Raw genomic sequence first — 25,290 nt, forward strand, 5'->3', positions numbered from 1 at the left:
AAAGGCAGGCAGCGGTGGCGTGCGCCGGCAGTCCCAGGCAGTCCGCGGCGCGGGTAGCAGCAAGCCGAGTAGATTGCAGCCTGGGCCAGAGAGGGAAAAGAAGAAAGAAAGAAAGAGAGAGAGAGAGAGAGAGGGAGGGAGGGAGGGAGGAAGGAAGGGATAGATTTCTTTTAAAAAGTTAAAGGAGTTCCCTTTTAGTCCTAGATTGCTAAGCATTTTTATAATAACTGGGTTTTAAAGCTTATCAAATGCTTTTTCTTGTATCTATTGAAGTGATCATATGGCTCGGTTCCTCATTAAGTCTTATGCATATTAAGTATTTGGTTATTTTGCCTAATTAGATAGTATTATAACTGATAGTATAGTATAACTCAAAGCATTCATTTATTAGCTTTAATATGCAGTGTGTACTTTTTATAGTTATTAGCACCCTACTTATTTATGTGAATACTACATTAAATTATTTATGTATGGTCACAAGTTGCTTAATGATGTTTCAGTCAACAGTGTACCACATATACCATGATATCTCTTAAGATTGTAACACAGCTGAAAAATTCCTGTTGCCTAGTGACATCATAGCTGTCTTAACATGGTAGTGCAATGCATTACTCACATGTCTGTGGTCATGCTGGTATAAATAAATCTATTGGACTGGGCTGCTAGTCATATAAAAATATAGCACATACAATCATGTATAGTACAGAATACTTGTTAATGGTAATAAATGACTATGTTACTGGTTTATGTGTTTACTGTAATATATTTTAAAAGTATACTTTTTATCATTATTTTAGAGTATATTCCTACTTATAACAAATAAATTAAAAAAGGAAGTTAACTGTAAAACAGCCTCAGGCAGGTACTTCAGGAGGTATTCCAAAAGAAGGCACTGTTATCACAGGAGATGACAGCTCTATTTCTGTTATTGCCCCTGAAGACCTTCCAGTGAGACAAGATATGGAGGTGGAAGACAGTGATACTGATGATCCTGACCCTGTGTAAGCCTGGCTAATGTGTGTATTTGTGTCTTCATTTTCAACAAAAAAGTTTAAAAAGTTAAAAATTAAAGATAGAAAAATATTTGCAATAGAATAAGGATATAAAGAAAGAATTTTTGTACAGCTGTAGTGTGTGTTTGTGTTTTAAGCTAAGTGAGCAGTGTTATAAAGTCTACAGCAGTGCACATAATGTCTTAAGCCTTCAGGTTCAGTCACCACTCACTTGCTGACTCACCCACAGCAACTTCCAGGCCTGCAAGCTCCATTCATGTTAAGTGCCCTAAACTGGTATACCATCTTTAAAATGTTTATACAGTATTTTTACTGTAGCTTTTCTATATTGAGATACACCAATACTTACCATGGTGTTACAGCTGCCTGTGGTATTCAGCTCAGTCGCATGCAGTGCAGGATTGTAGCCGAAGAGTGGCAGGCCATTCCATATACCCTAGGCGTATGGTAGGCCACACCTTCTAGGTTTGTGTATGTTCATATGTACACTCTATGGTGTTCACACAAAGATGAAATCACATTCTCAGAATGTATCCCCGTTGTTAAGCAGCATGAATGAATTTATAATTTATTAAATAGTATTCGATGCTTACATATTGAGTGTAAAAAAAAGTTGAATTCATAGAAGTAGATAGTAGAATAGTGATTAGCAGGGGCTGGAGGTGAGAGGATGCTGGGGAGATGTTGGTCAAAGGATACAAAATTTTAGTTAGATAGGAGGGATAAGATTAGGAGAACTATTGTACAGCTGACTATTTGATAATATCTTCTTGAAAACTGTTAAGGAGTAGATTTTAAGTGTTTACCACAAAAGTTTGTGACGTGTAAATGCATATGTTAATCAGCTTGATTTTGGCTTCCATTATATATGCATATTTTAAAACAACATGTTATACATAACATATTTTTATTTATCAATTAAAATAAATATAAATGTTAGGAGGGAAGTGGGAAAAAAAGTATTTAAGGTCACCTATGGAAATATATCAAGAATGAAAGTAATTAAAGACTAAATCAGGATAAAAGAAATATAAAAGCCAGAAAAATAAAATGAAGCCATGTGTCAGAGTAATAAAATGATTTATTATCAACCATAAGGTCTTGTTCAGAAGTTAGAGATCAGCTGCAAATTTGCCTCTCAACTTCTTAGTTGCCAAAGAATATAAGAAGATTTTATTAATAACATAATTTATTTAAGTTTCAACACAATAAAAACAAAACTGGTTGTTCCAAAGCAACATAGTGTTCTGGTAGGAAAGATCCTCCTGAGAAAAATTTGTCTCATGAATCCTCATGAAGAGGAAGGCATGATTGCATAGACTAAAAATTGGTTTATCTTCTTCAAATTGAAGAAATAAAGGGATAGCAGAAGGTGGGGAGGCACTATGAGGAATCAGAACAGTGTAGAAAGTTTGCCTGGGAATGACGTTTGCAACAGGTAGTTCATGAATTGGAAACTTGAGCCTCATGTTAGGATAGGCTCAGTAAGAGATATGGCAGCCAGTGTTGGGTGGTTTTACTTCCCAGCTAACTTTTGGCAGGTGTTCTGTCTTTTGTTTTAGGGAGTGAAGTCAGATCTCTCTTTAGCTCCTAAATATTTTAGACTAAAGCGGGGAGGTCTTTATATTTTTATCTTTTCCCTTGCTTTACAGTCTACTTGTTTATACTAAGATTGTAGGTGAAAAGGAATAAATTAAATTAGAATCAGCAGTTTCAAATTACAGCTGTGAAATGTGTTGCTGGTATAAGCACATTTGGTTTTATTTTTGAGTATTATCACCAAGAGCAATGAATCCAATTCTTGCTTCTTATTTCCAAAATGGGAAGTATCTCTGGGCTGAAACCTTAAAAACAGAGAGGACAATGAAATTCTGAAAAGTAAGACCTGATCATTCTATTTTATCCTGCTGAGGGAATTAGCAACACGTTCACAAAGACATGGAGAAGAGAAAACCTTTTTTCTGATTGCTCCTCCTGAGGTCTGGCTGTAGGTTGAATGAAGAGGCTGTCATTTACCTGGTACCAGCAGGGCAAATGTGTTACCTTTTTAAAAGATCATCTGTAAAGGGGTACAGCAGGATTGGCAAAAATCAGCTATACCAAATTCTCTCATAAAACGGGCTTGACAGGGATAAATCGTCACAAAAGAATAGCTGCTTGTGTGCACCTGTGCATGCATATATGCACAGAAAAAGGTGTGTCCTAGAAAATAGGATTTCCTAAACTTGTACTATGAGAAGTCACCTGGGTTGCTTGTTAAAAATAGATGCTCCAGGCCCCATCCCATACATGCTGAGTCAGTACCTCCAGGAGAGAGGCTCAAGAATCTACATTTTAAATAAGCTCTCCAAAGTTGTTCCTTTAAGCAGATAAGTTTGGAAAACACTTTACTGAAAAACTTTATTGGACACTTAACTAATAGAATAGTTATCTTGGCAGTGAATTATGGGTGTTAATTTTTTCTTCTCTGAAAATTTGTTTTCTGTGTTACTCAGAATGAGCGTTTCTTTCTTTTGTGATACTGATTTAAAAGTCATATTTGGAAGTGAACTTCAGCTAAATATTCACTCCATCCTATGTTTATCATTTAAAATGCTCATCTGTTTTTTGTCCCCTAGTGAACATACATTACTCAGTTGAGTAAATTCCTCATCAGATGAGTCCACTAACATTAAATGTTTTTATCACCAACACGTGAATTTAAATTAAGTTCCGATTAAATAATGTATTCTGCTTACCAAACCTTCTGGAGAACATAACATATAACTAATAAATAGCACAGTGATTAGACTAATTTTTTTTTTCACAAATTAAGTACCTATGATGGATTTCTCTTGCGTTTTTGTAGGTTAAAAAAAGATTGGCAAGTTGAAAATACAATGACAGCACCATCAATACTTTGCCTAACAAAGCTGTAAGAATATTTGAAATCAATCTATTCATATATTTCATTAATCCTAACTGATTTCTACTTTATCATCGTAGTATATTCATTAATTTTACTACTTAGACATTGCAGTCCCTGCTTTTTACACTGAAAAAGGTGGGTAATAGAAAGAAAATGGTAGATATTTGTGTTTACAATCAGTACTATTACTGTGTAATTAGCTAGTAAGTCCTTCACAACAATGACTTTACTAAGCCAAATGAGATGTGTAATGTGTAATCTAGGGTGCAAAGGGATAGAAAGCTTCCTTAATTACGCCAGTCTGTCCTTGGTGATTTTGATTGCTTTATTCTTTATTTCCCTGACAGCTTTATTAACCTCTCAAAAGAGGTATGAATAAGATACTGGTTTCTGGAATGTGGCAGGTGCTTTTGTCCTTTTTCACCTTGAACCTCCAGTACCATTCTCCACCATCAGTAACAGAATCACATGCATCATTTTGTGATGTACATAGGTCCTCAGTGATTACAGTCACTTTGGCTTTACTAGAATTCTAGTAGGCTAAAATATAAAATGTGGTTGCACTGCAAATGAATTTGCTCCCCTAGAGATATACACATTTACAACACAGGTTAATTTATGACTAGCCTTTTTTTTTTTAAGTCAGTGAGCCTAGTTTAAACATTTTATACCACCAAATAAAGATCATAGACTATCAGTTTAGGTTCTTATATATAAGGTTTCCAGTAAGGCACATAGATAATTTTTACTTTAAAATTGTGTGGCCTCAGGTATTCATTTATTCAGCAAATATTTATTGAGCAATGGCTATGTCAGCCAATATGCAATATTAATTATCTTTCATTTTTAACATGGAAGACAGCTCTACCCTAATTTTTTAAATGTCAAGAACACTGTTACTTATCCAAGTGTAAATTCTACAGTGAAGTAAAGATGATTTCATATTAAAGAGACTTAAGCAATCTTTTCTTAAGTAAGCAGTCCTTTCCTGATATGTGCCTGTTTGACAAATATAGCACATATGCTAATTTACTTTAGCTACCTGAAAAACCAAGAAAACTGGTTTGATCAATTTTTTAAATATTCCACTAGTTATTTGTGAATTGCCATGCCAAAGGAAAATAAAAAGAACTGTCTTATTAAAGTAACACCAAGGTGATATATTAATGTGTTTAAGCAAATAAAAATGTCCTATCCTTGATTCAACTGTTTAAGTATTTATAGTTGGTGGTAAAATGGAGGGCATTATAAACCAACTCCAAGGTCTACCAATTATCCTGAGAGAAATCGAGTAAATATCTCAGGAGTTCTTTGTAAAGAACTAAAATAGAATAAATTAGTATAACCTTTCTGGAGGGCAGTACAGCAATACATATTAAATAACTTAAAATTGAATACACTCTTTAACAATTTTACTTTTAGGACCTTATCCTGAGGAAATAATAATGGATGCACAAAGATTTTTCATAATAGCAAAAAGGTAGAAACCACCTAAATATCCAACCATTTGAAATTGGTTAAATAATGGTATGTCTCTCTAAGAGAATATTATCAAGCTCTTAAAATGGGATTGAAGAGAAGTATTTCTACAGTTTTCTGCGTCTATGATACTCATATGTGCTATACATTCTCACCAGTGACCTACCTTATAATAGACATGAGGCAAAAGAGAAGAGATAAAAAGATATGTTCACATCTTTCAGAGAAGGGAAAGATAGATATCCATCAGATATCAAAGAAGGTAGTCTGAAGATCAGGATAGCCAAGTGGTGTAGAAGAGTCAAGAAGGGGGAGTCTACGAGACTCTCATAGAGCTCCTGTAAAATGGTGTACTGGTGTCCCACTGCAGGGACAAAGGGTCATTAGGTGCGTGGTGTAGAGGCAGAGTGAGTGGGATTGCCTGTTTTGTCAGATATTTTGTATTTAAAACAGAGATGGGCCTCTAAGCCCCGCAAAATAGAGAGAATTTCTTTTTTTTAAGGAATAAGGGAAGTCGAGCATGTTGAAAGGCAGAGAGAAGGTAATGGTGATGGCTGACATATCTACAGCGCTTATTGTATGCCAAGCATCATGCTGAGTGCTTTATGCCCATGATCATGCTTAATCCTTAAAATCATCCCAAAATGAAGCTGTTTTTTCCCTCTATTTTTTAGATGAAACTGCTGATGCTTATAGAGTTGATTATTTGCCCAGACATCACAGAGCTAGTAAATGGTAGAGTCAGGATTTCAATTTTGACTCTGAATCTAACCACTATGCCCAGGAGTAACAGGAAAACCAAAACTGCAAGAGCTACAGGGGCTGTTTGTTAGAACAAAATCTGAGAAGAGAGAGTCCCTTGAAGGTGATGAGTTGTAGCCTCAGTTTAGAAACTCCATCAAGAAGGTACATGTCTGACTTGCACTATTCAGCATGTTGCATTCATAGCTGATACAGCTGATACAACCAAGACAGAAGTATTTTCTGTTTGGTGTATTTGACAGAACTGCCCTCATGTGGGGCTGGCTCATTCTGGGGTCTGTCTAAGCCTCATTCCTTTTGTCATCTGGTAATTCAAATTCTGAAGCATCCAGGAATCACTTCATGCTGTAGATACCCCTGTGCTCTCTATCTGGTGCTGGTGTACTTCAGAATTAAACTGCATCTCTCCTTCTACACCATGTCCTGTAACACCCATAAGTAAAAGTACATGGAAAATTTGGGGGGCTCAAAACAAAGGAGCCCAGTTGCTGCACTGCAGCCATTTACACTCCTTAGTTCATTCTGGCTTAACAGGCAGTCATGGATCCACCATTCACTCAGTTTATTCATTCATCAGACATTTATTGCATGCTTACTCTGTTATAGGCTTGTTTTAAGTGTTAATAATATCAAGATTAAAAGACACCTCTGAAGTAAGGGCAGTAATTGAACAGTAGGCAGGGCCATGGGAGGATTTAATATTCTTAAGATTGGGAAACATTTAAGGTGTTTTTTGGCAGAGGAGTAAAAGCAATGAAGAGAAAAATGAGAGGCATTGCCAAAGTAAGCTCAAGAAGAGAGATGAAAGGATGGACTTCTGACACCAAGAAGAGAGGTGGTGCCTAGCTATTGATAGGTAGAAAGAAAGACTGGCAGGAGTTTCCAGTGAGTGGCTGCCCTTTTCTCTGTAAGGAAGGAGGTGAGGTCACCTGCAGAGCATGCTGGGCTGGAAGTTAGGTAATGAGCGTAAGGAGCACCTTAAAAGTTTGGAACAGCTCCCTAGTGGATAGCTAGGGGCCAGGAAGGAGACAGCCCAACTGTGATGGGAACCATGAATTTGTAATAAGGCCATTGAACAGAGTTACATGATTTTTTTCCCTACCAGCACTTATTGTTAGAACACCCATCAAGCCACTGGAGAAGACCCTTTTCTGACTGATTCTCCTACTCTTCTAATGAAGACATTTGTCTCCAAGAGCTAAAATTCTTGGGCCTGAGCTTTCACATGCTAACTGAAATTCATGACTGAATTTTAGAGGATACCAAAGACACAGGCATGGATCCTGCTATGACCTGCTAGTGAGACCATCTGGGTTGCCCTTTGTACAGCCTCAGGGTGAGTCATCTCCCCTGAAGGAAAGAGTGTCACAGTGTCTGGTCCTTTCAGAATACTCCCTCCGTCTACTGTACCATGTTTTAGGTTTTGGGCTAACACGTTTTCCCTAGTTTGCAACCACTCTGTTAGTCAGGATTCTTACTTACCAGTATCAGAAATGAGCTGTAATTTAAGCAAATCAGGAGTTTATCAGAGAAACGTTAGAGAACTCACAAATTCTCCTGATGGGTTAGATAAATAAGCTTAGAGATAGGCAGCCAGAAGCAGTACCTTAAATCCTGCTGCAGGAGAAAAAGCACAGTTGCTGTCCTGAGCACAGGGCTGCTGTCAGCACCGCTGGCACCACTGACTAGTAGTGGCTATGGACAGCTCCTGCCATAACCTCTACCATCTCTGGAACTGGCATTTGCTCTCTCAGCCACCCCAGAATGTATTCTGCTTGGCCTGGCTTCTTTGCATCACTAGCATTCAATTTGGAGCCTGGAGCCAGGTAGTCTGGTTGGCAGGGCCTAGCTCGAGTGCCAGTAGCTGAATTTCATGGGAGACCACGAAAAGGAGTGTCTGTGTTTTTATCTGCTATAGTGGATGTGGGCTCTGGTAGGAGTTAAAAATGGGTGGCCATAAAGAATGACAGATGTCCATTACAGTGCCAGGAAGCACATGAATAAACGTTTCAGTCATTCTGTATCAGGAGAAAGTCTTAGGTCAGTGGACGCTAAGTTTCTCTATAATTCCTCTGTAGCAGACTATTTTAAATTCTTTCAGTCTCCAGTACTTTGCAGGATGCCTGCAAAATAAAAGGCACTCAAGAAATGTTCGTAAATGAACTAATGCTTGTTGAGTATATTCTTTCAACAAATATGTGTTAGGCATTGTATTAGTTTTCACATTGCTATAAAGAACTACCCAAGACCGGGTAATTTATAAAGAAAAGAGGTTTAATTGGTTCACAGTTCTGCAGGCTGTACAGGAGGCCTCAGGAAACTTCCAATCGTGGCAGAGGAAGAAGGCACATCTTACATGTCTGGAGCGGGAGGACAAGAGCAAAGGGGAGATGCTACACACTTTTAAACAACCAGATCTCGTGAGAACTCACTATCACTAGAACAGCAAGGGGGGACATCCGCCCCCATGATTCAATCACCCCCCATCAGGCCCCTCCCCTAACATTGGAGATTACAGTTCGACATGACATTTGGGCAAAGACACAAATCGAAACCATGTCGGGCATATACTGATGAACGCTGTCTGTGGGATCAAAATGCTTTACCCAATAATAAAGAGGTAATCAATCAGAAATAAGGACTGGGCTCCTATGTAAGAATCAAAATGTGAGGATTAGGATTTAGAGGGAAGAAGTACTGCTTAGATAAGAAATAGAATGAATCTGAGTCAACTTTCAAGTTCAAGTTGGGAATATGGTGGGTCAGGGGTGGAAAGTGCTGAAGAACTTCTCAGGATGAATTGTGGAAATGGTGGGGAAGGGGACACCCGGAGGGAACAGTCACTTTTGGGGAGTAGAGTAGGAAAGCTATACCTCAAACTCTCCTTACCCCTATCTGAGTGGGGCATTTCTAGGCCATTTGCTTGTGTTTAGGGAAGTTATACCACTTGCTGGTTTCCTCTGCTACTCTATTGTATGTTCAAATTGCAGCAAATAGTTAAATGTACTATGTCTGTACAGCTCTTAGAACAGTGTCTGGCATGTTTTAAGTACTGTACAACCATTTATTAAAGATATAAAAACAAAGCAGTATCCTTTTTCTGATACTTCAGCATAATACATCAGGGATTCCACTTGGACTCAAATTTAGCCAAATACCAAGTATATTCTTTTACTTTTTGACCTTTGGTCTTTTTCCTGCAGCTTCACCTACTTCTAGTTTATGGGATGTTTTTTATGTTCTAGGCCCTGTGCATAGCACAGCAGCTCATCCCCACTCTGTCCCTTTAGAGTGAGCAGATCATGAGTACTGCTCCCTGGGTAAAGTGCCTGACTGCCAGACCTACTAGATGATCTTGACCTGGACCTAGCAGTTCCTCTCTATCTTGTTAACTGCTGTGCTAAATATTCCACCCAGCTTTTTCAGCTGTCTTCAGTGTAAGACTTGCCCCAAGTTACCTTTTGTCAGTATTGGAAATGAAAATTCTACTTCATGTGCTTTATGTAGTTTAAATCATATCTTCACAAGACCCTAAAAAAGAAACAAGTGGGTTTTCTTAGTTCTACAGATGAAGAAAATGAGGGAGGCATGGAGAGTTTAATTTTCTTGTCATGGGTCATAGAGTTGATGAATAATAAATTCAGATTTTGAACCCAGGAAGTGTGGTTACAGAGCTCATTTTAGTCCATTTTGTGCTGCTGTAACAGAATTCCACAGACTAATTTATAAAGAACAGAAATTGATTGGCTCACAGTTTTATAGGCTGGGAAGTCTGAGATCAAGGGGGCTGGCATCTGGTGAGGACTTTCTTGCGGTGTCACCCCCATGGTGGGGGAGAGAGAGGTGGTGGGGAGAAACAAAAATGGGGCGGGGGGTTAGAAACAAAAGGGGGCCAAACTTTTATAAGGAGCTCATTCCATGCTAATGAACTCCCTCCTGTGATAATGTCATTAATTTGTTAAGTCTGCCCTTGTGGCCTGATCACCCTTCAGTAGGCCCCACCTCTCACCACTGTTGCACTGGGGATTCAGTTTCTAACATGATTTTTGGGGGACATATTTAAACCATAGCAGAGCTTGTGTTCTTAACCTCTGTGTCTACTCATTTTCTTCATTTCACAAAGCAGTATAAACTGTTTGGTCATGAAAAGCATTCTTTTAAAAAGGTCAAACAAGTCTCCATCTTTGCATGCTTCCCTTACAACTTTGGGCACAGCTTGGCAAAAGCCTAGGCATCCAGAATTTAATATCCATAAGTGTAGCATATTCTGTATCTTTTGAAATGGCCATGTAATATAGATATCAATTTAGTTCACTATTTTTATGGATTTAGACATATATAACTTCACAAACATCTCAGTCTTGCAGAGAGAAAAAAATTCTCTGAATTTTGCCAAAATTGCCTGTGTTGTTTTATTGAATTTGGTCAAGATATGCAGGGATGATGCATTCACATCCAGTAATTGAACCATTTGAATGTCTGGTATGGAAACCAAATTTTTAAAATCTGAGATCTTCAACTCTGAAAACTCGTATCAGTGAATAGGACTCAGAAAGCTCAATTTGTATGCTTTTGTGAGCCAAAAAGTAAGTGGGATTGTGTCAAAGCAGGATACTGTTATGTACCTCAGATGACTGAAACCACACCAGGACAGCCAAGGGCCTTCCAGGGTGCCAGGGCATCGAAGTACCCTCCACGGCATTCTCTTGGGGATCCAACACTTACACGTCACCAGCAGCAAGAGCTGCTTCATTTCTTCTATTCCATTTGGAGCTGATGCATTTCTTTTTCAGGTCCACGCTAGCTTCGTTTTGTTATTAATATTGTTTTAAAAAATGCCTTTTTCTGCCTTTGGTAAACTAAAGGTCTAACATATATTCCAATTTCTTTTGACAGAGGAAAAGACAAGCATATGAATCTAACCTTATCTGTCATGGCCTGCAGTTAGAAGCAACAAGATCAGTAAGTACTGGTCCGTTTTCAGCCCTTGGCTGACCACTGTTCTTGGGCAGCTTCGTGCCACTTGGAATACTTGGGTGACATTGGAAACACACAGCCCTGGCCACATCTTAGTCATAGACTGGGAGAGGAGTCAATCAAAATCTGCATTGTGTAGAATGTATTCTTTTTTTCTGATCAAAACTAGCAGATCTTTTTTAATAGCCAACGAATTTTACAATGAATGCATGTATGAATGATTATTTTCTTCCTTTAAGAAACTTCTAAAAGCTTTTTTGTTATACAAAAAATAGTTTATGGTAAAAAATTAGAAAACATAAGAATAAGGAAAATAATCTGTATCTTAATTATCCATAAATAATTTTGCAGTCCTTCTGAGCTGTTTTCCTCAAAAATATATATGTACACATTTTTTATCTTTCAAAAAGGAGAAAATTACCACTTCACAGTTTTATAATTTGCTTTTTCCCTTTAATATATAGCAAATGGATTTTTTTTTTTTTTTTTTTTTTTTTTTTTTGAGACGGAGTCTTGTTCTGTTGCCCAGGCTGGAGTGCAGTGGCGCAATCTCGGCTCACTGCAAGCTCCGCCTCCCGGGTTCACGCCATTCTCCTTCCTCAGCCTCTCTGAGTAGCTGGGACTACAGGCGCCAGCCACCACGCCCGGCTAATTTTTTGTATTTTTAGTAGAGACGGGGTTTCACCGTGGTCTCGATCTCCTGACCTGGTGATCCGCCCGCCTCGGCCTCCCAAAGTGCTGGGATTACAAGCGTGAGCCACCGCGCCTGGCCTAGCAAATGGATTTATGTCAATAAATATAATTCTTTGACATTTTTAACAGCCACATAATATGATATTGAACAGATAGACAAACAGTTCATTCGAGGCTTAGACAATTAAAAATTTTTCATTATGATAGCACTGCAATCAATGAATATTCTAGTGTTTTTACTTTAAGTCAATAATTAGGGTAGAGTGATAGACAAATAAGTTTGGTTTTCTTCATTTTATAAATTCATAGTTTTATGAACTATGATGATTTGAATTACTTCCTTAATGATTCAAACCAAGAAATTGTCTTTAAGGCAAAAATTTATAATGGTTTGCAAATCTGTTTTTATTGTTATCTTCACTTTTAGTGGTGTTCTCTGTATTTTTTTGTTAAAGCTACCAACAACATAAGAAAAATCTATGTGTTTTAAAATTGTGAAAAGAGTTGGTTTCTTGTTCTGTGTTTTTATTTTTCCAATATAGGTATCGGATGACAAGCTTGTATTTGTAAAAGTACACGCACCGTGGGAGGTGTTATGTACGTATGCTGAGGTAATGCACATCAAATTGCCTCTGAAACCCAATGATCTGAAAAACCGGTCCTCAGCCTTTGGTACACTCAACTGGTTTACCAAAGTCCTCAGTGTAGATGAAAGCATCATCAAGCCAGAGCAAGAGTTTTTCACTGCCCCATTTGAGAAGAACCGGATGAATGATTTTTACATTGTTGATAGAGATGCTTTCTTCAATCCAGCCACTAGAAGCCGCATCGTAAGTCTAAACCAAATTTAGTTGCTGTCTTGGGGTAATTTGGAACCTGCTGTTTTGTGGTTTGGTTGGTTTGGTTTTATTTTTAAAAACTGCACAAAAAGAAAAGAAATACGCCAGCAGATTCATGTTATAGTAGTAAACAATGATTGGATTGGTTAGTTACACTATATAAACTGCATACTCTATTTTGGAATCTTTTTAGGTTTACTTCATCCTCTCTCGGGTCAAGTATCAAGTGATAAACAATGTTAGCAAGTTTGGGATCAACAGACTTGTAAACTCTGGTATCTACAAGGCAGCTTTCCCACTCCATGATGTAAGTTAAAAGGCAAAAATAAATGAAAAGGCCTTCTGTATACTCAGGTGTTGATAATAGCAAAGGGCTAACTTTCCTGACTGTAAGTTTCTTCCTCAGTAAAATGAAGGGAACATACTGCAAGATTACAAGCTCATTTAGGGTAAGAACTAGGTCTTTTGTTCACAGATGGATCCCAGGTATACAGATACTCAGTTTTAAAGGGGCGAATGAATGAATGGACAGTACCTCTCTCACAGTTAATGTGTAAAGCAGTATAGATTAGCAGTTAATCTGTGTTAGCATCTCTGAGACCAAAATGCCTGCCCTGCCACTTTCTAGCTGGATGACCTTGTGAAAGTCATTTAGCCTTTCTTCCTCCATTTCCTCATCAATAAGCTGGGGATAAATTATTACCTACCTCCTAGAGTTGTTAAGAGGATTAAATTAATCCATTAAATTAATCCAAATGTTAGTCCCTGGCATATAATAAATACTATTATAAGTGTTAGCTATTTTCATAATTACTAACAGATGTTATTATCAACCAAAAAAGGTTAGTTTTTTGTCAGCAAAATACATGTTAGACCTTCTCATTTATCATTTTCTGTAACATAGACTTTTCTTCCTCATTTGGAATACGATTTTCAAACTGTCCCCTGGAATATCCCTGGGCTTTTAAAAAGGCATCTGTCAGGGTTGTTGTGACAATGGCAGTACCCCAGATGGTTGACATTTTTTTAAGGACTACTTTCTGAGACTACAGCAACCCCTCAAATTCAAGAGTACTTCTCTAGCCGAGAACATCTCTCATGAAATGAAATTTTTAAAATGTGACCACTGTAAATGCAGGGACATTATAACTAAAGCTGTTTAAACTCTGTCATTGAAATAAATTAAATACTATATTATATTGCATTATTACTTTGTTATATTCACTATCAATTTATCTGACTCTGTAAGACCAAAGAAAGCAAAGACTGAGATTGGTAATTGCTACTGTATAGTACATGTATTTGTGGATAGAGACAATATGGAAATGTACTAAATAACATAATAAAACTAGGACACTAAACAGCAGCTTGATACACATGGAAAAGTAGAGAACAAGGAGCTGGGTGAAGTAAATACTGATCCTAAGAGACCCAATGTAGCCATCCAGCCTGACAGTCCATGTGTTTTACTTTTGTGCCCCACTGAGTTTAGCTAATTGCGAATAACAGGACATGAATTTTGAGGCCACTTGCAAATAGCTGTCACGAATATTAATTTGGGATGCCAAGGTTCTCTAACAGTTGACATTTGCTGTTGGCCAGGTCTTTTCCACTGAAGCCTCTTCTAATTGCAGTGGTCCTGTATTCAGGCTAACAAATGGTTCCATGTGGTATTTGAGAGGGAGGTGTGTGAAGGTCAGGGCCTGTGCCCTGATTTGGCTAGGTGGTAATCTGGTTCTAGTGCCAGAAGAAGAAAAATGAGTCAGAAAAAAAGGCAACTGGATTTAAGCAGGAAGTTTTGTTTCTTGAATAAGCTAAGTGTATAACATGATACCAAGCTTTGTTGTTTGTTTTCTGTATGTTATCACAGAATAACTGCTGAACTGGGGGCAAAGAAGCCTAGGTTTTAGAATTGACCCTGCTGCTAACCAGCCAAGGCCCTGGTTTCCCCATTGTCCAAGGAGAGGGGTGGGTTATCACGTGTTCCTCTGGTGTGGTGATTTGGGCACTTGGGTGGCCCAATTTTTCATTGTGTAGGACTGCCCCACTTAAAGCATTTTAAGCATCTCTGGGGCCCTCACAGAGTCCCTGCAGTGCTCCCCAGGATTGTAACACCCAATCGTTCATCCCTGCCCACATTCATAAATGACCCCCAAGGAGAGTAGTACCATGCCTGGTTAAGAATCACTAAAAATTAGATGGTATTTCCACCCCTTCCAGAAGGTGAGGACCCCTTGGTTCACAATTGGCTATCAAGTATTTGTATCACATTTAAGAAGCAGATTTGTGAAAACATGATGATTATGGTGCTTACATGTTCCCTTCTGTGTCACAGTGCAAATTCCGCCGTCAGTCAGAGGATCCCAGCTGCCCTAATGAACGGTACCTTCTCTACAGAGAATGGGCTCATCCTCGAAGCATATACAAAAAGCAGCCCTTGGATCTTATCAGGTGAGGGGTTGTAGGGAGTACTCCAGGGGGAGGCACTCAGGGTGTTACCCCCACAGCATCTGAATGTGACAGTACTCATCAAAACTCTTGCCAGTGAAGGGAGCTGACCCACAGTGCTGAGCTTCATTGGCCAGGGTTTTTATTGAGGCTTAATTATGTGGGCATGATTAATTGAATCATTACCCATCTCCAGTATCATCCTCCCCCTGGAAGATGGCCAGTAATATGTGGCTCAAAGCTCCAGTTCTCCAATCACATGGTTGATCTTTCTGGCATGGCCAGCCTCCACCCTCAGTCATCTCATTAGCACAAACTCTCTAGAGGCCCACCATGAGCCACTTCACTGGCATAAACTATCAGGCATAGTCCTAGGGTCCCACTATGAATAAAAAGGCACTCCTATCTCTCAGGAAGTTTCAAGGGTTTAGAGGTTACCCCCCCCCCCAGGAACTGGGATGCAGACCCACCAAATTCTGTATTGCACAGAAGTAAATGTTAGATGTAGCTTCTATTGTATGGTAAGACATACATTTTTGCTCTTTTCTTGTGTCTGCCTCTAGGTTCTATTTCGTTGTATCTCACAAGATACAATGACTAGCTCAAGAGTTTTTCTTCCCAAGGTACCCTGTTGGTTTTCCTCCAGAAGATTACATTGTTTGGGCAGGGCTGAGGATACTGGCTTGTGGGAGATAGACCAAGAACACCCAAACAAGCCAATAAAACATGAAAATAAATAAACAGAATTTCTAATAGAAGTGAAGAAAATAACAGAGCAATAGGATGGGAGGGCAGAGTGGGAAGTGAGTTGAGGGAGTTATCTTTGAGGAGGTGACATTTAAGCTGAGACCGGATAGTGAAGAGGAGCCAGTACTTTGAGGACTTGGGAGAAGTCCTTCTAGGAATAGGGGCAGTTTGTACAGTGGCCCTGAGATGCACACACATTTTGCAAGTTTGAGGAAACATCAAAGACCAGTGCTAGTGAGAAGCAGAATAAGACATGAAGTTAGAGGGGTAGCAGGACCACCAAAAAGAGTTTAGACTTCAATTGCAGTGAGAAGCAGTTGTGATATTTTAAATGTTTAAGTGATTGTATCCTATTCACATTTTGCAAAGATAATGTGGAGAATAGATTATAAGGGGTACAGGGAGCAGGGAGACCACTAGGGAGGAGGCTGTTTGAGCCAGGCAGGAGACTGTGGGAGCAGATTTGGGATGTGTTTGGGGAGTCAAGTCGACAGGACTTGTTTATGGATTGGATGTGGAGAGTGAAGAGGAGAGGAGAGTTAACTTTGTCTGCCTGGAGCCACGTACCTGTTTTTTTATGGTGTCTCAGCGCCCCATGCACTTGCCACCTACTTGAGAAAATTACTAGACCTTAAAAGTGAGAGTTTTAAACAAATGAATATTTGTTTTGTTTTACATTTACCGTGGGAAATTTCAAATATATACAGAAATAGAGTATCGTAGCCTGCATTCATCTGTCACCCAGCTCCAAAAATTATAAACTCATAGCTAATCTTGTTTCACTTTTACTCCCACTTCTTTCCCTCCCCACTCCACTGGATCATTTTGAAGCAAATTCCAAATGTCACGTCATTTCATTAGCTTCTGTTTCTAAATAAGGTGTCTTTTAAACATAACCAGAATATCCCCTTTTGAAAAGGAAGGCTGGGTGAGGTGACTCATTCCTGTAATCCCAGCACTTTAGGAAGCCAAGGCAGGAGGATTGCTTGAGGCCAGGAGTTCGAGGCCAGACTGAGCAACATAGTGAGATCCAGTCTTAAAAAAAAAAAAAAAAAAAGCCAGGCATGATGGCTCTCACACCTGTAGTCCCAGCTACTCAGGAGACTGAGACGGGAGAATTGCTCGAGTCCAGGAGTTTGAGGCTGCAGTGAGCTATGATTGTGCCACTGCACTCTAGGGCAACAGAGTAAGACCCTGTCTCCAAAAAAAAAAAAAAAAAAATTATTTAATATCATCAGATAATCAGGATTCAGATTTCCCTTATTGTCCAAAAAAAAAAACTTAATGGTTTTTTAGTTCAAAGCAGGATCCAAATATGGTCAAGAGGTTGCAGTTAATACAATCTCTCAAATTTCTTCTGGTCTCAGTTTCACTGTTTATTTCTTATTTTCCTTGCCTTTGTTGAAAGAATGCCTTCCATTCCCTATTTTGCTAATTTCATTCTCTCCTGTGGTGGTGTTGAACATGTTCCTCTGTATATGCTATATCTAAGTAATTTGTGTATTTGCATTAGCTAAGTAATTGGATCCTCATCTAGAAGCTTAATCTGATTGAGGTTAGATTTTATACAAGAATATGTGATACGTGGAGTTGAGTACTTATATCAGAAGGTATATAATGTTCAGTTGTCTCTTTTTTGTGATGATAGCAGCTATCAACGATCATTGCTTAGATTCATTATTTCATAAGAGATTTCATTATTTTATGTGGTCATACTCAGATTCCCTTGTCATTCATTTTTATCACCAAGATTACAGTCATGAAGAGGCACTTTCATTAACTCTGTTTACCCTGTAAAATAAGATTTTAAAAGATATTTGTACGTATGTAAATATTTGAGGTTGACATTCATGCGAAGTTTCCATTTTATTAATTTCCTTTTATGTTAAACCAGTAGCATCTGATAACAGAGTGATGGGTTCTTAATCATTTTTTATGTGCTCTATTTTTTATTTTTTATTTTTTTTTCTTTAGTAAAGAAAATTTCCCAACTATTTTAAATATATTTTGCTAGGGGAAATGCATTTACTATCCCCTGTCCCTGGTCCACATGTTCTTTCCCTTCATTGCTTCCCACTAGTAACCCCTTGAGCATTCAGGCTATTAAACCTCATCTGTGGTTCCCAGGGATTACTGAAGGGAAAATGGGCTCATTCCATTTGGTTCCCAAAAAGCAAACCAAACTGGAAACAGCAACCTAGGGGAACCAGACTTTGCACAGGTAAAAAAGAAAAGTTTCCCTCCAAAATCCTGTTTTTACCCCCAGAGTAATAAAAGAAAATAGGGTATTCACAAGACAAGGGCAGAGCCTATAAAAAAGAATTGTTGTGAGAATAAAATCTAGCTCTTGGAAACTGAAAATGTGATTAGACAGAGAAACGCCAATAGAAGGCATTAGAAAAATGAAGTTGAAGAAATTAGGCAGAGCATAGAGCAAAACTTATAAAGGGATAGAAAAGGGGGAAAAGATAAAAAATTAGATCAGTCCAGGTGGTACAATGTATAAATAATAGGAGTGTGAGAAACCAGAGGAGAAAAAATGTAGGGAAGAAATCTGAGAAGTGCTTCCAGAGAAGTATCTGAAGATCTGAATATCACGAGTCTCTAGGTGGAAAGAGCCTGCGGAGTACCCAGCCTAGAGGATGAAAATAGAGCCACTGAGTCACTCCAACACGACAGCTCAGAACGCTGGGGACAAAGAGAAGATCCTGCTATCCTTTGGAAAGCAAAATGAAAAGAAAATCATACAAAGGATCAAGACTCAATAGCATTGTGCTTCTCAATGACACTACACACTAAAAGACAGCAGTAACTTCACATGTCTAAGGAAAGTTTGACCATATATATATAACTCTATGTATGCTCAAACTTAAGTATGAGGAATTTTCACAGTTTAGATGTGCAAGGTAATGGAGGAGGTGCTCCACCAAGAAGGAAGACCTAAGAGTTAGTAAACAGGAAATGCAGGAAATGCCAGCACGAGAGAGGGACAGAGAGATCCCAGGTGACACAGTTCTGTGGTGGGGTTTGAAGAGTCATCAGTCAAGGTTGGAGGAGGTCTGAGGGCATTTATTCAAGGAGTTGAAACTGACAGACAATCTCGTATGTTTGAGCCTACTGAGAAAGTTACACATTAGGGGAGAGTCTGGGGTTGAATTGCTGATAAGTACACAGAAAACTAAGCAATGAACCATCAAGACAATTATTAACTCTAGGGAGAACAAGATATTGAGCAGGGAGGAAAAAGTAATTACAGCAGTGACTTGATTCAGCTGTGAATAGTGTTTACAGAATCATAATAATGTAAAGCAAGAATATTAATCTAACCAAAAATTATAATGTTAACTATGTCAGGATGGCAGGAATAGAGATGTTGAATGTTTCGATGAGGCAAGGGGTTGAAAGAGAGTTTAATCCACATCTTCCAGAATAGAAAGTCAATAGGTGATGCATAAAACTGAAAAATCAATAAGCAGCACTTCTTGCATGTTATTTAGAGATAGGGAAGTAAATATTCTAAGCATCAACTATAAAAGTTTAAAGTGACTGCTTCTGGACAGCAGGAAATAGGGGAGGGGGTAGGGTCTGCTCCTTTTTATAACCAGCCTTTTAGAGCTATTAGACTATTTAATGACTGTATACTTGTAACTTTGATTTAAAAAATCAAAGCTGAATTTTGTTAAATTGATTTTAAGAGTTGGGAGTTGTTTGGCAGAGAGGGACAATGATTAGAAAATACTGCATTTGAAGGAATCCTCATTATTTCTAGCTTTTCAGCAAGAACTAAGAGATAGATTTCCTTTTAAGATTTGAAAAATCTTTCTGGCCTTGCCTACAATGTAACAGGGATGCCTTAGAAAGTATTGAACTCCTTGTCACAGTAAATAACCAAGCAGAGACTGCCTGACCAGCTCTTTACAGCAGGATTTTTTTTATTATTGGGAGGTTGGACCAGGCAACTTCTAAGATTCTTTCCAATTTAAATATGGCATTTCCAGGATGGATGGCTGATGAAAACTTATTACAGAAAGCATAACTAAAAAAGAGGCCAAGGCGTCTCAAACCCATGGCCAGACTTCTCTCCCAGGCTGTATCCTGAGCCTGCCATTTGCCTGCCTTCCATGAGCCAGAGAGCAAAGCTCCAGTCACGTGAAAATCAGCACACTGTGTTCCTCCCATCTCCCAGTTCCACCCTCAGGTCTGTCTCAGCTCTTCCTTTTTCCCTGTGGATGTGACCTACACCCAGGCCTGTGACCCATGGAACTGGTCTCAGACCTTCCCTGTGAGTGCTTGTCCAGCCCAGGGATGTTCCTGTCTGAAGTCTCCCAGGACTCCAGGTTTTGCTCAGAGCTAAGTCCCCACGAGGCTAAGACCGAGGAGTTCAGCCCAGCTCCATACTGAGCCTGATGTCTCACGTAGGCCTCAGAGTTAAGTGAATCTCCTTATTGTACAGATCAAGATGAAGGCAGAAATGAGTCATTCTTGGGGAATATCAGCAACAGCAGCAGTCACCTGAACCGTCTCTTCATTCCTAAACACTCTTTCTGCCTAACTGTACTTGACCTTCCTTTCAGGAACAATTCTGGCACTGCTTCTTGGTCAGCCTGCACTCTTTAATCTTGCCTACCTGGCTTCTTCAGTTTTACCCCAGAGTATACCATTAACCAGTTTTTAAAACTTAGGGAAAAAATAGAAGAGCTAGATATAAGGAATACAGGGTGATGGATTCCTCAATCATATGCATCCTTCCCTCTTTCATTCTCACATGAGTTTTGCAAAAATTTTGGTTAGAGAGATATTCCACTACAGATTAGTATTTTTTTTCTTATTATTACAGTTGCCCCTTGAACAACACAGGGGTAGGGCAGTGACACCCGCACACACATGCAGTCGAAAACCTGCATATAAATTTTGACTCCCTTTAAACTTTTAATGGTCTGCTGTTGACTGGAAGTCTTACCAATAACATTGAACAGTCAATTAACACATATTTTGAATGTTATATGTATTATATACTATATTCTTACAATAAAGTTAAGCTAGAGAAAAGAATGTTATTAAGAAATCGTAAGAAAGTATATTTACCATTCACTAAATGGAAATGGATCATCATAAAGGTCTTCATCCTTGTCTTCACATTGAGTAGGCTGAGGAAGAGGAAAAAGAGGAGGGTTATTCTTGCTGTCTCAGGGGTGAAGAGGTGGAGGAAGTAGAAGGGGAGGCAGGAGAGGCAGGCACACTAGGTTTATCTTTCATTGAAAAAAAATCCACATTTAAGTGGATCTGTGCAGTTCAAACCTGTGTTAAGGCTTAACTGTATTTGTGACTTAACGTTACATTTTCTCCAAGGAACTTCTGTAGTTAAGTAAAAGCAAATAACTGAGCAGATTGTTCATGTTCATTTGTCTCATGCATATAAAGAACAGTCTTTTGGAGAATGTGTAAAATAGTGCTGGTCTTTACAAAGAATGATAGTAATACTCTGTATTTATTCCATAATCAGCATTTTTCTCTCCCTTGCCGTATTTTAATGTACTTTCACCAGGCAAACCAGCGATAGTGATCAGTTCTTCTATAATGTGTCATATACTTTGTTTCGTAGTAGAATTCAGGGTCTGCTGTGAAAATGAATGTTTTAAGGGTGAATCGAGTCAGGTTTAAGCTTAAAGCCTCCTTTATTTAAAATCAGAAATTAATATTAGGATGAAGCTATGGAGTAATTATTTGCATCTTCTAAAAATAATTTCTGTCTTTCTTCAGGAAATATTATGGAGAGAAGATTGGAATCTACTTTGCTTGGCTGGGCTATTACACTCAGATGCTTCTCCTGGCCGCAGTTGTAGGAGTGGCTTGCTTTCTCTATGGATATCTTAATCAAGATAACTGTACATGGAGGTAACCTCTGTTTATTCCTTGTTGCCATGCTGAAAAGTTTATTAGACATAAAATTATTTTCATGGTCTTAAACTGTTTTGGTAAGACAAGACTGATTGCAGAACATTCATTGCTTGGGATGATATATCCCTTTTGTTCTGAGCATAATAACTAAGTGAAATGGAAAAATTTTTTTCTTAGATAATCCAACCCAGTTTCTGACATGAATATTACCCTTAGGAAACACTCCAATATTTTAAGACAATATTTTGTTTGAAAAAGAAAGGAGGACTGGAGGCGGGAGGATTGCCCTTGAACTTTTGGCCCCTAGAGGAATGTACACTCAGCCCTGCAGATGTGAGCCAAAAGCAGCTCTGATTTCTTCAGGGTTCCACTGGGAAAATTGTGAGGGGTTTTGTTTTTTGTTTTATTTTGTTTTACTTTTAGAAATGATTTCTTACTACTAAAAGTGCGTGTTTAAAAACTCAATAGTTGTTTTGGTTTTTACATTAAAAAATAGTTGATACAAATGTTTAAAAAAATGTAATGAAAAATTAGTTTGTGCTGAGGTTGAAATTCACACACCAGCTGCACTGTCTAAAGGGACATATGTGGGTGCCAAAGCACTCTAAATTTCACCATCACTATTCTGAATGGTATTATTAGACTTCTGCTTTTGGTGGTCTCAACTTCCAGCAGGGATGTAGCACGGAACCAGGCATTTTCTCTTGATATCTGGCCGCTATCCAGGTGTGCCAGCCAGGTCAAAATTTCTGGGCACCAGCAATGAGCTGATAACCAAATTTTTCAAGGCTGAAGCATGTCAGCCTGCTCCTGAGGTAGTTGCTTACATGGCAGCCCTGATGGATAGACATAATTACCCTTCGATTTAACAGAGGATTCTGAGCATGTTGTACCCATTATGGCTTCTTAGCTTGAGAGCTGCAGATGGCTTTTGAAGTACTCTTCCCTCCTCACTGAAAAAGAGTTTTGGGCCAAAGGCTGAATGTTGTTACCTTTTCTCTAAATTTGTCTTCAGCTTCTCTGTTGGTTTGTACATTGTTCTAGTTTAAAAAAAAGAAAAAAATCTCAAAAATACATTTCAAAGTGCTAAAGTTGCATTTTTATAAGGTCCTCATGGGTTGTTCTTGTTATAACTTATTTTACGAAATCACCATGATAGTTACACCACATATTTCCTAGTATTTCACACAGATTAATTTGCAGAAAATGGAGGGAAGTTCTTGGGGATATACTGCCTGTGCTCAAAACTATTTGGCTTTAATTATTTAATTATGAGATATCTTTAAAATATCTAAATTATAAGTATTTTCAGTTACTTTTATAGTTTCTATCGAATACCTGTTTAAAGCTTATGTCCCTCCTTTTTCTTGGTTGCGGGCGAGCAGTCTTGCTCTGTCGCCCAGGCTGGCGTGCAGTGGCGTCATCTCAGCTCACTGCAACTTCCGCCTCCCGGGTCCAAGCGAGTCTCCTGCCTCAGCCTCCTGAGTAGCTGGGATTACAGGCTGCGCCACCACACCTGGCTAATTTTTGTATTTTTAGTAGAGACGGGGTTTCACCATGTTGGCCAGGCTGTTCTCAAACTCCTGACCTCAGATGATCCACCCGCCTCAGCCTCCCAAAGTACTGGGATTACAGGCGTGAGCCACTGTGCCCGGCCCTTATGCCCCCTTTTAAAAATAACAGTTATATAGAGACGTTATTTATATACCATAAAATGACCTTTTCTAAAGTGCACAATTTAGGTGTACCCCTTTCTCTTAGCCCCTGGCAACCACTAATCTATTTGCTTTCTGTTTCTAGGGATTTACCTATTCTGGACGTTTCATAAAAGTATTTAAATATTTTAAATGTTTTCTATTCTTGTGAATCTACTCAGTATGTAATAAAATTGAAAATACTAAAAATGTGTAAACAGGTGTTTTAAGTGCATTCACCAAGTTGTGATCACCACCATCTAATTCTAGAACATTTTTATTGCCCTCAAAAGAAACCAGTGCCCATTAGCACTCACTCCCTAATCCCTCTTTCCCTTGGCCCCTGGCAACCAACAATCTACTTCCTGTTTCTATGGATTTGCCTGTTCTGGACATTTCATAAAAGTGGAACTATACATTATAAAGCCTTTTGTGACTGTCTTCTTTCATTTCACCTACTATTTTCAAGGTTCATCCATGTTGTAGCATGTATCAGTACTTGATTCATTTTTGTGGCCAAATAATATTCCATTATGTGTGTATAAACTGCATTGTTTATTCATTAATTGATGGACATTTGAGTTGTTTCTACTTTTTGGCTGTTACGAATAATTCTGCTATGAACATTCATGAACAAGTGTTTGTGTGGACACATGGTTTCACATCTCTGGAGAATACAACAAAGAATGGAATTGCTGGGATATACAGTAACTGTAGGTTTAACATTTTGAGGAACTGCCATAATATTTTCCAAAATGACTGCATATTCCACCTGCAATGTATGAGGACAATAATGTCTTCACATCCTCATCAGCACTTAAAAAAAAATTGCCATTCTAGTTGGTATGAAGTGGAATGTCATTGCAGTTTTGACTTTGTTTTCTCTAATGTCTACTGATGGTGAGCATCTTCTCACGTGTTTGTCATTTGTATAGCTTCTTTGGAGAAAAATCTGTCCTTTGCCTATTTTAGTTGTGTTGTCTTTTTATTGTTGAGTTGTAAGCATTTTTTTATATATTTGGGATAGAAGTCTCTTATTGGATATTGTCTTAGTCTGTTTGTGCTGCTATAACACAGTACCACAGACCAGGTAATTTGTAAAGAATAGAAATTTACTTTTCATAGTTACAGAGGCTGGAAATTCCAAGATCAATTTGCTGGCATTTGGTGTCTGGTGAGGGCTGCATCCTCTGAAGGAGAGGAATGCTGCGTCTTCACATAACAGAAGGCATAAGGGCAAGTGGGGAGAACTCCCTTCATCAGCTCCTTTTATAAGGGCACCTAATCCCATTCATGAAGGATGAACCCTCATGGCCTAATCACTTGTTAAAGTCTCCACCTCTTAATATTACCACACTGGCAATACCTAAATTGGAAAAGACACATTCAAACTATACCTGATACATTGAAAATATTTTCTCCCATTCTATGGATTATGTTTTCACTTTCTTAATAGTATCCTTTGAAACAAAATTATTTTTAATTTTGATGATCTCCAGTTTACCTTTTATTCTGTTATTTGTGCTTTTGGTGTCATGTCTTAGAAACCATTCGTAATCCAAAGTCATGAAGTTTTTTTTAACATTTATCTTCTAAGACTTTTATGGATGTAGGTCTATGATTTATTTTGAGTTAATTTTTGTAAATGGCATGAGATAGGGTCCTACTCTATCATTTTCCATGTGTATATCCAGGTATACTAGCACCGTTTTTGAAAAGACTGTTCTCTGTTTAATTATCTTGGCACCATTGTTGAAAAGCAGTTGGCCAAAAATTTAAGAGTTTTTTTATAGACTCAGTTGTTTTCCACTGATCTACATGTCTGCATTTTA

At 38.4% G+C, this 25,290-nt stretch overlaps 1 protein-coding gene across 8 annotated transcripts in view; it reads left to right on the forward strand.

Moving 5' to 3' along the window:
- Nucleotides 1-25,290, forward strand: part of ANO6 (anoctamin 6) — a 237,352-nt gene that overhangs the window by 138,660 nt on the left and 73,402 nt on the right. For 7 of the 8 annotated variants that reach the window (XM_055251354.2, XM_055251352.2, XM_055251351.2 and 4 more), the window contains 5 exons: nt 11,059-11,124; nt 12,375-12,662; nt 12,865-12,978; nt 15,007-15,122; nt 21,627-21,761. In XM_055251354.2, coding sequence (XP_055107329.1) covers nt 11,059-11,124; nt 12,375-12,662; nt 12,865-12,978; nt 15,007-15,122; nt 21,627-21,761 — 719 coding nt within the window. Of the gene's footprint in view, nt 1-789; nt 1,002-11,058; nt 11,125-12,374; nt 12,663-12,864; nt 12,979-15,006; nt 15,123-21,626; nt 21,762-25,290 lie in introns of those variants that run through there. The other variant, XM_055251357.2, reaches the window with a different exon arrangement.

The sequence above is a fragment of the Symphalangus syndactylus genome, chromosome 17 (assembly GCF_028878055.3).
Source record: "Symphalangus syndactylus isolate Jambi chromosome 17, NHGRI_mSymSyn1-v2.1_pri, whole genome shotgun sequence".
NCBI classification, from domain to species: Eukaryota; Metazoa; Chordata; class Mammalia; order Primates; family Hylobatidae; genus Symphalangus; species Symphalangus syndactylus.